The sequence below is a fragment of the Rhinolophus ferrumequinum genome, assembly GCF_004115265.2.
Source record: "Rhinolophus ferrumequinum isolate MPI-CBG mRhiFer1 chromosome 15 unlocalized genomic scaffold, mRhiFer1_v1.p scaffold_54_arrow_ctg1_1, whole genome shotgun sequence".
NCBI lineage: Eukaryota > Metazoa > Chordata > Mammalia > Chiroptera > Rhinolophidae > Rhinolophus > Rhinolophus ferrumequinum.
Window position 1 is genome coordinate 4,425,469 of NW_022680357.1, and position 14,049 is coordinate 4,439,517.

At 49.6% G+C, this 14,049-nt stretch overlaps 1 protein-coding gene across 1 annotated transcript; it reads left to right on the forward strand.

Annotated features, from left to right (window-relative positions):
* The first annotated feature begins 1,052 nt into the window (after positions 1-1,052).
* FLYWCH2 (FLYWCH family member 2) lies at positions 1,053-13,428 on the forward strand. Its single transcript, XM_033101456.1, has 3 exons — positions 1,053-1,316; positions 8,308-8,739; positions 10,426-13,428. The coding sequence occupies exons 2-3, from the start codon at positions 8,409-8,411 to the stop codon at positions 10,518-10,520; spliced, it is 426 nt and encodes a 141-aa protein (XP_032957347.1). The 5' UTR covers positions 1,053-1,316; positions 8,308-8,408; the 3' UTR covers positions 10,521-13,428.
* The last annotated feature ends 621 nt before the right edge of the window (positions 13,429-14,049 follow it).

Sequence of the window (14,049 nt, forward strand, 5' to 3'; positions counted from 1 at the left end):
AATTACAGAAAATGACCAGGAAATGATGTGACCCGGGAGAAAGGACTCGGGGACAAAGGAAGCCATGGAAGCTGAACCTAGGGTGAGAAGCAAGGATCTGCAAAGGCCGGGTCGGGAGGAAGCAGGGAACCTTTCTGGAAGAGTGTGCGGGCCCTATTGATATTTGGAGATGAGAAGGAGGAAGATGTGGGTGGGGATGCTGGAGGGCGTGGGAGAACTGGAGGACGCACAGGATGCTCAAAAACGTGGGAAATGCCGGAGGCCTAGGCCCGCGGGCCCCATAGCAGCTGGACCTGCACCGGCCAGGAGCCAGGGGGCGCTACCAGCAGCAGCTTTAGAGCGACCGGTAGAGGCGGAAGGGAAAGGTGTCAGGGAGGGTCGCGGAGAGCGGAGTGCCTGGGGCTCTGGGAGGGAGAGGAGGCGGGACATTCCAGTCACGCACCGGGACTTCGCGCCCCGGTCCCCTGAGGGGCAAGGTGGGCGTCAGCTTGGATGATGCTGGGGTTGCTCCAGCAGCGACCTGCCAAGTGTCCAGGCTCCCCAGCTTCCTGTACCGGAGCAATTCCGGTCCACACCACACAGGGTGGTCGGAGAAAGACAAAGGTCCAGTGGCTGTGCTCAATGAGTGGGGGCTGGATCGATGAGCGACCGCTGGAACAATGGGCGACCCTGGACCAATGGACGAGGGTGGTACCGAAGGCGAAGGCTGGACCCCTGGGCGAAGGAGGGACGTATGGGCTAGGGCTGAACCGATGAGCAGGAGAGGGACCAACGGTGTGAGAGGGACAAGTGGGCGAGGGCGGGACTGATGGGCCCAATGGCGAGGATGCTGCTCAGTCAAGGATGCTGGGCCAAGCGGAGCCAGTGGCTTCAATGAGGAGAAAGGGAGACCTTCCCACTGCTCGCTCAGGAAAGAGACTGGGGCGAACGAGGCCTTTAAACAAATGCTGCGGCTTCCTCCGCAAGGAGCCGCGCTCAAACCCTGGGGGAGGCCGGGGGGTGAAACCCAACCACCTGTATCTGGAGAGCCCTGCAAGGAAACCGAATCCAGGCTTCAGAATTGCCGACGCCCCGCCCCTGCGCGCCGATTGGTTTGGTAGCCAGTTCGGTGCTGCACAGGGAAGACCTGGAGAAGCGGAGTTTGCCCAAGGAATGGGCCCCTGCGGCACTACTGCGCATGTTTGAGCCGTGACCCTAACTTGAGGTGACTGCCCGAACTGAGGCGGGGGCCTGGGGCACGGAAGCTGAGGGACTTGCCACGGCTCGGTCGTCGGAGAGGGAGGGCTCCGCTGCCGTCGCCGCCCGACCGGTGCCTGGTGAGGACGGGCCCCAGCTGGTTGGGGAGGGTCCGGGGTCCCGTAGCGTGGACGCGCCCACCGGCCGGGCTTTCCCAAGGGTCCCAAAGATTGCTGGTACTGGGGGTTCCCCCTGGGTCTGCGTCCGGGTTTTAAGGCCGCCTCCTTATCCTCATCCGAGATTCGCCTCGTTTCTCTCCTCCCCTCTTTCCCCCAACCCACCTGCCCTGGGACTGAGCCCTGACAGAAACCCCAGATCAGGGAACCCCACACTGACCTGCCTTTCTTTGACCTCACCCAGTACTGCCCCCCTCCCTGTACCTATCCCCAGCCCCGTCCCACCCTTGTGGCTCTAGAGGTCCCTGCAGGGATGGCAGAGTCAGAGGTGTGAGATACTGGGCGGGGAAGATGCTGCGAGCCGTGGTCAGGAAGCGACGGTAATTATGGGCGAGGGTAGGGGCAGGGAGCTGGGGCCATTTGGACGCAGCATAGACAAGTCTGCTGACAAATTACAATGGGTTAGGATTATGAGACATGGTGATTAGGGAAAAGGAGGTGCCATTACATGAGATCCCAACTTTGGAGCTCTGTACTGCATACTGTAGAGTAGCAGTTCTTCAAAGGTAACTGCTGCTTTGAAAATCGCCCTGTAAGGATGGGTACCTGCACTGCTAAGTGAACTCATTATCCCACCAGCGATCCAATCACAGCCCCAGTGATTATGGGGGGTGGGGCAGTTGTCAGTATCACAGGGAACTTTTTTAAACAACCACTTCAACCCATCGCCTATTTGCTATTAAGAACCTCTGCTACATTTGCCACTATTCCCATTACACAAGTGAAACCAGCCCAGAGAGGGTAAGGGACTTGCCTTGTGGCTGACACACAGGTGTCGGTGGGCACTGATGGTATTTCTCTCCCATACATATGAAGGTTATTCTGCTGATCTATCATCAGCTGCCAGGCAGGGATCCCGGCTTCCAGGACCTTGCCTCCCTTGTTGGTGAAAAAGGGACTCACCTCCCTTTAGTTTCCCATTGCTTCAGTAACAAATTACCACAAATTTAGTGGCTGAAGACAATACAGCTTTGTAACAGTCTTACAGTACTAGATGCCAGAAGTCTGATATAGGTTTCACTGGGTTAAAATCAAGGTGTGGGCAGCACTATTCCTTCTTGGGGGCCCTAGGAGAGAGATGTTTCTTTGTCTTTTCGAGCTTCTAGAGGCCTCCAGCTTTACTTGGCTCATGGCCCCCTCCCTCCATCTTCACAGCCAGCAGCATTGCATCTCCCCTACCTTGCTTCCATCAGCACATCTTTCTCTGACTTTTTTTTTTCTTTCCTCTTCTGCTTTTTAGGACCCGTGTGATTGTAATAAGACCCACCTGGATAATCCGAGTTACTCTCCTAGTTGGGTAACCTTCATTCCATCTGTAACCTTAATTCCCCTTTGCCACGTAAGGCGACATATTCACAGGTCCCAGAGATTAGGACCTGGACATCTTTACGGGGGGGCATTATTCTGCTTCCCAAAGACCTGATGGTGTCTGAGGGGCTCTTGCCACCTCTTAACATTGTGTGATTTGGGGCTTACACTGAGCCATCTTTACACTTTTGGGTCCCCTTTGTGCAGAGCAATGTCATGACAGCTGGTTGGGGTGAGTGGGAGACTGGAGGTCAGAGTGATATCAAACCACCAGACTGCAGAGTTAGGGAGAAGGTGTAAACTGAGCGAAGTAAGGTAACTGTTCAGTCTTTTGATCTTTTTAATTCATTTCTGCTTCACTTTTAAAACTCTTGTGTACTTAATGAACTTTTATTGAGTTAAAATTTAATTTTCAAAATATGTACATTTGGCTTCGAGTGGTTGCCTTTCAACCCTTCCCTTTACACCTAGAAAATAAATTACTAGAAGGCTAGGGATGAATCCAGCAAAGAGACTGATCTGGGACCTGTCCATTCCTGTTCACAGAGTAGCTGAAGAACAGTGAACCTAGGAACTAGAAGTAACAAGCTTCTCAAGTAGAGGGCCCGAGGCATTGTCACTTTCTCAAAGTATCAGAATCAGATGGAGTACTAGGGAAAAAATGTAGATTTTTGGATGCCTCTCCAGATTCTCTGAGTAAGAAGCCTGGGGTTGGATTAGCCTGGGACTATGCATTTTTAACGAGAACCCCAGGTATACTGAAGTTGGAGAATCATTGGTCGTAGACTTAATTTGCCTTTGTCTTCCTATTTTTATTGAGATAACTCACATACTCTGTAATTCACTCACAGTATACAATTCAATGGCTTTTAGCATATTCACAAACTTGTGCAACCATCACCACAATGTTTTAGAACATTTCCATTACCCTAGAAACTCCTTACCGACCAGCAGTCACTCCTCATTCTCCCTTTCCCCAGCCCTCCCACCCCCATCCCTAGACAACCGCAAATCTACTTAATGTCTTTATGGATTTTTCTACACTACAGATTTGCTAGACTCCAGGTCATTTCATCTAAATGGGATAATATAATGTGTGACTTGCTTCCTTAGCATGATCTTTTCAAAGTTCATCCATGTTGTAACGTGGATTTTTTTTGATTACCAAATAATATTCTGTTGTACAGATAGTCCATATTTTATTTACCCATTCATCCATTGATGGATAGTTGGGCTGTTTCCACTTATGGGCAACTATAAATCATGCTGCTATGAACATTCATGTACAAATTTTTATGTGGACGTAGGTTTCCATTTCTCTCGGGCATATACCTAGGAGTGGAATTGCTAGGTCCCAGGGTAGCTCTATGTTTAACCTCTTGAGGAACTGCCTGACTGTTTTCCAAAGTGGATGCATGATTTACATCCCCACCAGCAGTGGATAAGTGTTCCAGTTTCGCCTCATCCTCACCAACACTTATTATTGTCCATTTTTGTTTGTTTATTTGTTTTATTATGTGTGTCTTAGTGGTGTGACGTATCTCATTGTGGTTTTGTTATGCATTTCCCTCATGACTAATGATGTTGAACATCTCATGTGCTTACTAGCCATTTGTATGTCTTCTTTGGAGAAAGCCTAGTCAGAGCCTTTGCCCATTTTAAAATTGGGTTATTTATCTTTTTATTCCTGAATTAGAGTTCTTTATACATTCCAGGTACAAGTCCTTTATCAGATATGTGATTTGCAAAAATTTCCTCTCATTCTATGGGTTGTCTTTTAACTTTCTTGGTGTTGTCCTTTGACTCACAAAAGTTTTAAATTTTTTTCAACTTGTCTTTCTTCTTTGGTTGCCTGTAGTTTTAGTGTATCATATTAAAGAAAGCTTTGCCTAATCCAAGGTCACAAAGATTACTCTTATCTTTTTTAAATGAGTTTTATAACTAGCTCTTACAATTAAGTCTATGATCCATTTAGAGTTCATTTTTATATATGGCGTGAGGAGGGGTTCCATCTTCATTCTTTTGTATTGGATATCTGGGTGTCCCAGCAGTCAACATTTGTTGGAAAGTCTCTTCTTTCCCCCATATGAAGCGTCAGATTTAATCTTTACCTCCTGAAAAGGGAAGTGTTTACTGTTTGGAATTCTTCTTAAAGATGACTTGTCCCTTCTCCCCCATTTATGTATTTGTTCATTCAATTGTTTATATCAGTGTGGACTTATGGATATGCATTGTATTCTTTGGGTTATAATCCTGATGACTTGCTCTGAAGTCCTGGCTGCAGCTCAGTTTTCTCTGTAACTGGTGTTTCTCACGTTAAGCCTCAGCTGCTCACGGCAAAGGAAGGAGTGTTGGCTCTGGACCAGCCAGGTCTGGGTTCAAGTTTTGCCTCCTACTAGCTCTGCTGTCCTGGGCTACTTACTTAAGTCTCTGAGCCTCAATCTGCCTAGAGGCAGAGCGGAAATGATGGTGACACTTGGAAGAGAGATTGTTGGGTTACAGTACTGGAGGTATGGGCTGATGTCATAGGATTTTTGTTCATGATTCAGGTCCCTGCTTGAGGACTAATGACGTGGTCTGGGCAGGTCACTTTAATGCTGAATATGGACAGGGGGGTGGAGGGAGGGCGGGGGGGCGGGGCAGGTGTTCTGACTCAGTCTCAGTGTCTTTCTCTCTCTCTCCTGCACAAGAGGTCTCTGGGTCATTCCTTTTATCTGTCAACTTCCACTGTGTCTATAAATTTGAAACCAGGATTTTAATATAGTTAATTTCATTCATTTTTTATTCTGGTTGTTTCTATTTATATTTATTTTCCTGTATAACATTATGTTACATAGGAATGGGGACCTTTTTTTCTGAGTAATGGACTAATAAATTACCATCTGATAAATTGTATCCTTTTTTTTGTATCTTATTTTTTAAGTGTTAAATATTTTCCCATTGTAAAAATTAGTTCATGTACATTACAATTGGGGGAAATAATAGAAAATTAGCAGAAAAACGAAGTCTCTCTTTCCCACCACTGCTAACATTTTGTAAATTACTTCCTAGTCTGTAGGGCACTTTTATATAATTCTTTGAAAACAGACTAGAAAGCACCTGCTTTTTAAGTTAAGAACAAGCCAAATAAAGTTAGTAAATACACAACAAATATGACTGGAATGGAGAATAAATAGAAGGAAAGGCAAGTGGGTTGAGGGAGAAAGATGCAGGACAGTGACCAAAGTTCTTAGTCTTTTGGGAAAATGCACAGTTGTTTGGCCTAGAAAAGATCGTCTTTGCTAAATGTGTTCATTGGACTTTCTAACAACGTTTGTAAACCAAATATAAACACTTGAAAACTTTAGAGCCTTTCCCCACCTTGGGTCCTCTTTTCTTATCTTGGAGAAAATGGCTCATTTAAGGAGCAACATCGCCATCTTGTGGCCTTCTAGAATACTGTTGCTGAAGATGTACATTGAATTTTCCACAACTATGGGGTGAATTACAGTGTGCTCTGGCTCTTTATAAGGGTCTTTACATCTGGTCTCGAGGCTGGTGGTTCCTACCCTAATAAATGGAAAGAAAACAGGAACTACAATTATTTGAAAGCTTTGCTTGCAGCTATGAAAAAAATGGATGTAGAAAATGCAGAAATGAAAGCAGTTTCTGATGGGATGGTGGGATTATGCAGATTTGCTATTATAGCGTAATTTATTCTACATAACTTCTTTCAATTAATTCAAAATTTTAAAATAACCTCAATATAATCCATTTTATCACTTTCCTTTGGTTGGAAAACTAAATCCAGAAAAAATAAGTGTACAGGAGCTGTTTATTGTGCAGGAATGTGTTTTCAAACGGAAAAAATAAGTGTACAGGAGCTGTTTATTGTGCAGGAATGTGTTTTCAAATGGGTGGTTCTTGGATGAAAGTAGTTTGTACAAACATTTCTCTTTCTTTTTTTTTTTTTATACTTGGATGATGATCTCAAGACAAAAAAATCCATGTAAGTATATTCTGGCACCCCTGAATAAGGAGCAGAGATTTTGGAGCTGTGGTGGCATTTATGCTAAGATCCAGTTAGCATGAGGGCTCCTTCCTAAGCAAATAATCCCTGGTCTCAGGGGCAGGCCCTGCTTGCTCCCACCCTCTGGGAACATGCTTACGGACTGAACATTCATGGAAGTTTCAGATCCAAGTGTAGAGATACCACAAGCCAGGATCTATTGGGCATTTACCAGGTTCTATGCTGTTGAGGGCTGAATTGTGCCCCCCGCCCTATGCATATGTTGAAGTCCTAACCCTCAGCACCTCAGAATGTGACTGGATTGGACATAGCGCTTTTAGAGAGGTGATTAAGTTAAATCACCTCTCTGTGTGTCCCGTAGGTAGGCCCTGATCCAGTATGACGAGAGTCCTTGTAAGAGGAGAGTAGGATATAGACACACAAAGGGAAAACAATGTGAAGACACAGAGAGAAGGAAACTGTGAGAACCGCCAAGCCGGCGAAGAAACAGGTCCAGGGGTGCAAGTCGGCATCTGTGGGACTTTCTGCTGCCTGGGTCCTGGACAGGGTGGCCAAGATGTCTTCCCACACTGCAGCCTTGTCTCTGGGCTAACACTGTAACCTGGGAAGACTTGCCACCTACCCATCACCCCCAAAACAAAAAAAGCTACCCTACACTGATGCCCATAGCCGCGGTCCCAAGGCCAGCCTGGGCCCCGTAATCTGTCCTTTCTGCTTCTCTAGGCTGGAAGCCAAGGAATCCTCAGTGACCGTAGATTCTCCGGACACCTTCACACCCCCGTGCTCACCAAGCTAAGGCAGTGCCAGCACCTGCTCAGGCATAAGATCTCTGCCCTCATGGGGCCCTGCCACCTCCTAAGTGCTGGGTGGTCCAGGGACTCTCACCTGGGGGTGGGGGCGGGGCGGATCTAGTGAGTGCAGAGTCTAGTTTCCCAGGGCCAGCCTTCCCTTCTGTGGTCTGCGGTGTCAGGAGGAAGGACACAGGGCATTCTGAGAGAGTCAGTGACCTCAGCTCCTGTCCCCAGTGCCTGTCTCAGATGCTTGGTCCTCAGGAGCACCAGTGACTGTTATCCTGGACCAGGTACACCACGTGCCACGTGGGGATGGGCTCTGGTTCCACCTGGACTGGACTCCCAGCTCTGCCGCTTCGTGGCGTATCTGTGTCCTCATCTGTAAACTGGGTCAATAAGAATGATGGATTTTCATAACATGGAGCTGGAAGTTTAATGGAAAAACCTGTGAAACCCTTGGCCCCGTATTCAGTACCCAGGGGCCTCGATTCATAGTAACCCACAGTTATCAGTACCTTAGTCCCCCATTAGCCCCCGAGAACCCTATATTTGGCACATTTTGCATCCAAGGAAAGTGAGGTTTGGATGGGGGACAGGTAACGTACCCAAGGCTGCCAAGAGAGGAATTGGCTGAACAGAAGCAGAAGCACAGGCCCAGCGTTCTCCAGCTCCGTTCAGGGCCTCGCCCAGCCTGGTGCCCCATCTGCCCGACCTGCACCCAGATCCATTCTCCTAAGCCTCAGGCCCTAGGGCTTCTCCACTAACGGGGTTTTGCCTCCTCTCCCAGGACAGAGCCCTGGACTGCCAAGTTCGTTGCCAGGGAAGAAGAGGAAAAATCCATCTGCTGGGGCCTGAGTGTGGCCTTGGGGACAGGCCATTGGTCCCGAAATGCCCCTGCCTGAGCCGAGTGAGCAGGAGGGCGAGAATGTGAAGGCCGGCCAGGAGCCATCCTCTGAGTCCCCTGAGACGGGCACAGATGTCGTCCCCGCAGCCCCCAGGAAGCCCAGGAAGTTCTCCAAACTGGTCCTGCTGACGGCCTCCAAAGACAGTGCCAAAGTGGCCGGGGCCAAGCGCAAAGGAGTGCACTGTATCATGTCCCTGGGGGTGCCCGGCCCTGCCACCCTCGCCAAGGCCCTCCTCAAGACCCACCCTGAGGCCCAGCGGGCCATTGAGGCGGCCCCTCAGGAGCCGGAGCAGAAACGCAGCAAGCTGGACACAGGTGAGGCCCCAGTCCCAGCAAGCAGGATTGTGAGCAAGACTTCCCTGGGGCTGGAAGTACCCTGTCACCTGGGCAGCCGAGGGGACAGACAGGCTAGTCTGGCTCTGGCGAGAGTGTGCCTGTGGCTGTGAATGGGTCTGTATATTTTCTCTGTGTTACATCTTAGTATAAATCTCTGTGAGTCTGTAGCCTCTGCATGTGTGTGTCTCTCTAAGGTTCTGTCTGTCTACAATACGTATTTGCCTGGGAGGGTGAGTCTATGTGTGGATCCTGTGTGTCCATGTTCCTAAGCCTATTTCTGTCGGTTTGCATATTTATATGTCTGGGGGTCTGTGTGTGCATGTTTTTGTGCCAGAGTCTATTTAAGGCCCCAAGCAGACCCCCGTACCCCTACCCTCCACTGGGCTTGGTGCATGGAATCTTGAAGGATGCCCAGGGAAAGGGATGCCTAGTGTCTGGGAAGGAGATGAACTGGGGTTTCTTTCCAACTTAGGGTCTCTTGTGCCCTAGAAGACGGAGACAATAAAAGCCACAGTGGTTGGCCTTGTTTGCTGCCTATGAATAGGTAGTCCCTTGGAGTTAGCCAGGGCACTTGGACTGGCAGCCAGTCCCAGGAAAGGGAAACCAAAGCCTCTTGGTTTCTCTCAGGGAGCTGGGCAGTGCAGGACACCCCACCTCACTGATGGAAATTTAGTGGTGAGTGCCCTGAAGTCATGGGGGAAGCCTCACTGCTTCCCTCAGGCTGAGACCTTAGGGCTTCTCAGATGGGAACATCCCCAGCCATAGGCCTGGAGCTCACAGGGGACCTGAGGAATCCCTCAGCCTCCATCCCCTGCTGGACAGAAGCCATACTCAGGGAGTCAGGGGGACCCCATCTCCCCAGAGCCTGGAGGCCCCTCTGCAGCGTGTCTGGCTCACCCTGTGAGCTCTTCCATCAGCCAGTTCCGACTCTGGTGCCTCCACGTGTCCACCTGCTTCCTCCTGCCAGCCCGGGGGTGGAGGGTGCTGTCTCATGACCTGTTGGGAAGCAGGGCTCAGAGGTACCAAGTTACTACCCTGATTCCACCCACTGATCACTGCAGAGGGCGAAGAGGGGACATCTGGCTCAGAGCCTGTTCTTCCCACTGAACTAGTGGATTGGGCCACCTCCAGGGTCCCCTCCACCCTGTCTGAGACCTCTGCTCAGAGATCTGCCCAAGTTCTGGGACCAGGTGGGCCCACCCCACACATATCATGTGAGAATTAGAATCAAGCCTCCCTTCCTCAGATGGAGACAGGAAGAGCAGAGCAAGGGCTGCCTCTCAGCCCCCCCAGGCTCCCCCAGGCAAGCGAGCTGGAGCAGTCAACAACCCCCTCAACTTGCCACCCATCTTTACCACTGTACCTGGTCCACGACTTCCCCACCTCTCGCCCAATTCCCGGCCAGGCAGTGGGCATAGCACCAGCTTCCTAGTGCTCAGCCCAGATTTGGCCCAGAGTTTTCTGGAAATGGCTTTAGCAGCGTCTGTGTCCCCGGGCTACTGGACTTGGAAAGCACATCTCTGGAGTCGGCAATTGTCTCTCTAAGTTGGTCAGTGATGCCCCAGATCATCCCCCGGTGGGCTGAGCTCCAGGCCCTGGGTCTGCGCCCCCCTCACGCCTCCCTTTTCCTCCGACACCAGCTTGACCCATTCCCTTCTCTTCCAGACGGAAAAGAAGACGGAAAGTTGGCAGGGTGGCCTGCCCCCCGTCCTGCAGTGGACAGGGAGGAGTCCACCATGGGGCCCCGTGAGGCCCTGTAACCCAGACAACAGCAGGCGCAACCATGGTGGGTCAGTGAACTTGGCTGTGACTTCTGCTTGGGGCCCTGTCCCTGACTGATTTTCATTCTCAGCATTGTGTAATTTTTTTCAGCTCAAAGCATAGGTTACTTTTGTAAGCAGAGGAAAAAAAAATTCAAAACAGAGAATAAAAGAAGCTGTATGCTAGATCCCATTGTGGGATTGTGAAACTTCCAAGATTCTGGATGCTCTGAGGCCCAGCTCCAACACCACCACCCCTGGGCACCTCCACCTCCCCTCCAGGCCTCACCTGGCTCTTCTTCCCCAGAGCTGCCTGCGCTGGGCCATCTCTCAGACCCAGGGGGGCTCATGGAGGCCTCCATCTTCCATGGCCTCATATCCCTGGCTATCCTCAGCCTGGAATACCAACCCCTGGCCCAGAGACTACGTGGGGTCTCTGAAGTTCCCCTTCCTACTGCCTTGGTCTGAAAGGGGGGCAGTGGGACCTCCAGCCCTAACCCCCCAGGAAGCTGATCTAGCCCCTCCCTGACTCTCCTTCCAGGGCCGGTCTCCCTACTGGAGCCTCAGAAAACTCACCTCCTCTAGGCAGCCACACGGGACTGACAGCGCCCCTGCACAGGAGCTCTGCTGTCATGGTGGCCCAGGGTTCTGCTGAGGAGGGGGTGGGCCTACAGTCTAGCGGTGGGGACCAACAGAAGTTAATGGTACTCCTATCATGTTCCTTCTGGATGGTTTGGGAGCTGAGGGAGATGCCTGGGAACCTGAGCCCCTCTCCAGGCTCTGAGTGCTGCCCCTGCGGGAGAAGGAGGTGAAGTTCCCCTCTAACCTGAAGTCAAGGTCCCCCCCAACCCTGGAAGCTTTCACTAGAAAGGCTTCAGCCTTGTGTAGTCCTTATTCTTTGAAAACAGCCACCAGGTGCAAGGAAACGGATTATTTTTAAACTATAAAGTTTAGTGGCCTTATGTTTTGGGTTTTTTTAAGGAGGGCACAGCTCACAGTGGCCTATGTGGGGATCGAACCGGCAACCTTGGTGTTATTAACACCACACTCTAACCAACTGAGCCAACCCGCCACCCCTAGAGGCCTTATGTTTTGAAATATTTTTTAAATATAATCAGTGTGGACTCCCTCTTAGGAGAATGAGGTACTCAGTATGTTTTTCTTGCCAGCTCTCCATTTTGCTGTTATTTTTACAGAACGTTTGTTTGTAACAGTTATATTCTGTAACCATAATTTGAGACCTTCCTTTGTCTTAATTCTATATGTAAATAGATTTCCCTTACCCACCACTTTCTCCTTTCCTGAGTTCTGAGTTGTCCTCTTGGTGGGCTGGTTTTGTCCCATGGTAAGAACACAGGAGGAGTTGCTCAGGATCTAACGTGTGATGGTGGAGTGCCACCAGGGGAGCAACTGAAGAAGAGGACATGAGGCGAGGGGACAGGCAAGGTGACTTCGTGCCACTCAGCCTGGTGTCCAAGCAGCCCTGGCCTGGGGGGTCAGAGGATTGACTGGCCCAATCACTGGACAGGGTCCCACTTTAGTATGGCACCATTGACTCCTCCTGTTGCTGCTAGAGAAGCCATGGGTTGAGCTGGCACTCGGGTCCCCAGTGAGGGGGCCTGGCTGACAGGGTGGCCCCTGGAGGCTGCGTGGGGGTAGCAGCAAGGGCCCACCTCCCTCCTGGGGCCTGAGTAACCAGTGACGCCGGTCAAATTTTGTAAGACATTTCTAATGAAAAAATATTACAAATGTCGTACAAAATATTACAAGTATTACAGTAATCCACCATCTAGAGATAAATCTACAATCCATATTTTTTATATTCAGAAAATTGGGGTGATAAAGCTCGTACTTTTTCTTAACAGATTACAAATGTCTAACATCCTTTTACTGACTGCACAACATACTACTACAGGGGTGGGTGATAGTTCGTCCAACCATTCTAGTTCATCCAGCATCCCTTCTGATTGCTGGATGATCCCAGTTGTTTCCAGATTGTTAATAATCCTTTAAACAGCTTTGGGTTTTCCAAGGACAAAGCTCTAGAAGTAAGATTGCCTGTGAATACCTGGCTCTCAGACATCCTGCCAACACCCGGTACTGTTACTGAATCACTTCCCCCAAATTCAGGTTCATGTGCCCGATGCACTGGCAAGCCAAAACACTGAGACACCAGTGGCCGGAGAGAGGGAAAGGTTTATTTGATTTGGCCAAAGCAAGAGGACCGGCGAGCACTATCTCTCAAATCCATCTTCCTCAAAAAGCAAAAGTTGGGAGTTTTTATGCAGCTAGGGAGTAAGGGAGCGGGAGTTTCAGGGAACCAAGGCGGGAAGTCTGTGTTTCTTCAATCACAGATAACATTTTGTGCAGCCAGACTCCCGGGCAGCAGCAGTTAGTCTCTACTTTCTTAAAGGCATTTATTCCTTCTACAAAACAAACTCAACTCCTCCTTGACAAAGAAATAGGACGTCAGCAACACAAAATTATATTGTGAGAACAAGGGGTGCTTGGTCGAAGAACCCCAATTCAGCAAAACATCTCATAATTATGTATCAGTGATGTTATCTTAAAGCAAAAAGCAGAAACTAGGCATCTTGTGACATTATTTAAGCTATCATTGTTTTTGCACTTAACTAGCTATATTTTTCTATTATCTCAAGCTAAGTGTACTTTTAAACATTTCTCCTGGAACTTGCTTTATAAGCAGACCTTCAGAACATGACTAACATATTTTCTTCATCTTTGACTATAAGCTACGTACATGACAACCAAAGTAATTGAAACATTTAGTTAAAGCCTATACCTGTAACTCCAGACTCCACCATCTAATACCTAAACATGTTTATTGTTAACTGTCGGTTTCAGTACTATCATTAAAAAGAAAATAATAATAGTACCCACCACTTCACTGTTGTGTGCACAACTTCAGCGTGTTTTTCTCCTGAGGGTTGGTTGGCTTGGACAGTTCGTCATGGGCTCCCCACACGCGCGATTTTCTGACCGATGCTCCTGGTGGCCGGGAGGGGGCGCCCGCGGTCTCAGCGGCGGTCCAGGTGCCTAGCCAATACCCGGGCTGTGAGGACAGCCAGGAGTGCCGTTCTGGCCATCTTTAAGTATCCGGCACCTGCTGTGAGGTCCCTTCCGCAGGGGTTAGGGGTGGGCGATTGACCCGCAGATGGTCCACTACCGGGAGAATGCGAGTGAGATCCTTACTCTTTGTCATCCTCCAACCTAAATTCCAGCGCCAAGTTGCAGCCCCTCCTCTTCCCTGTTTAATGACCCCATAGCACCTACTACTTCTAACAGACCATTAACTCAGTGTTTATATCTACTGCTTCCTGCCCCGCCCCCCATAACACAAGCTCACCATCACCAGGGCGGGGGATTTGATTGATTTTGGTCCCTGAGGTGCTCGGTGTGGAGAACAGAGATGGGGAGCGGGCGGCGAGGTGGAGTGTGGAGGGGGTACAGGACGCGGAAGACAGGTGGCGGGCAGAGATGCGGAGTTAGGTGAAGAGTAGGTGTGAGA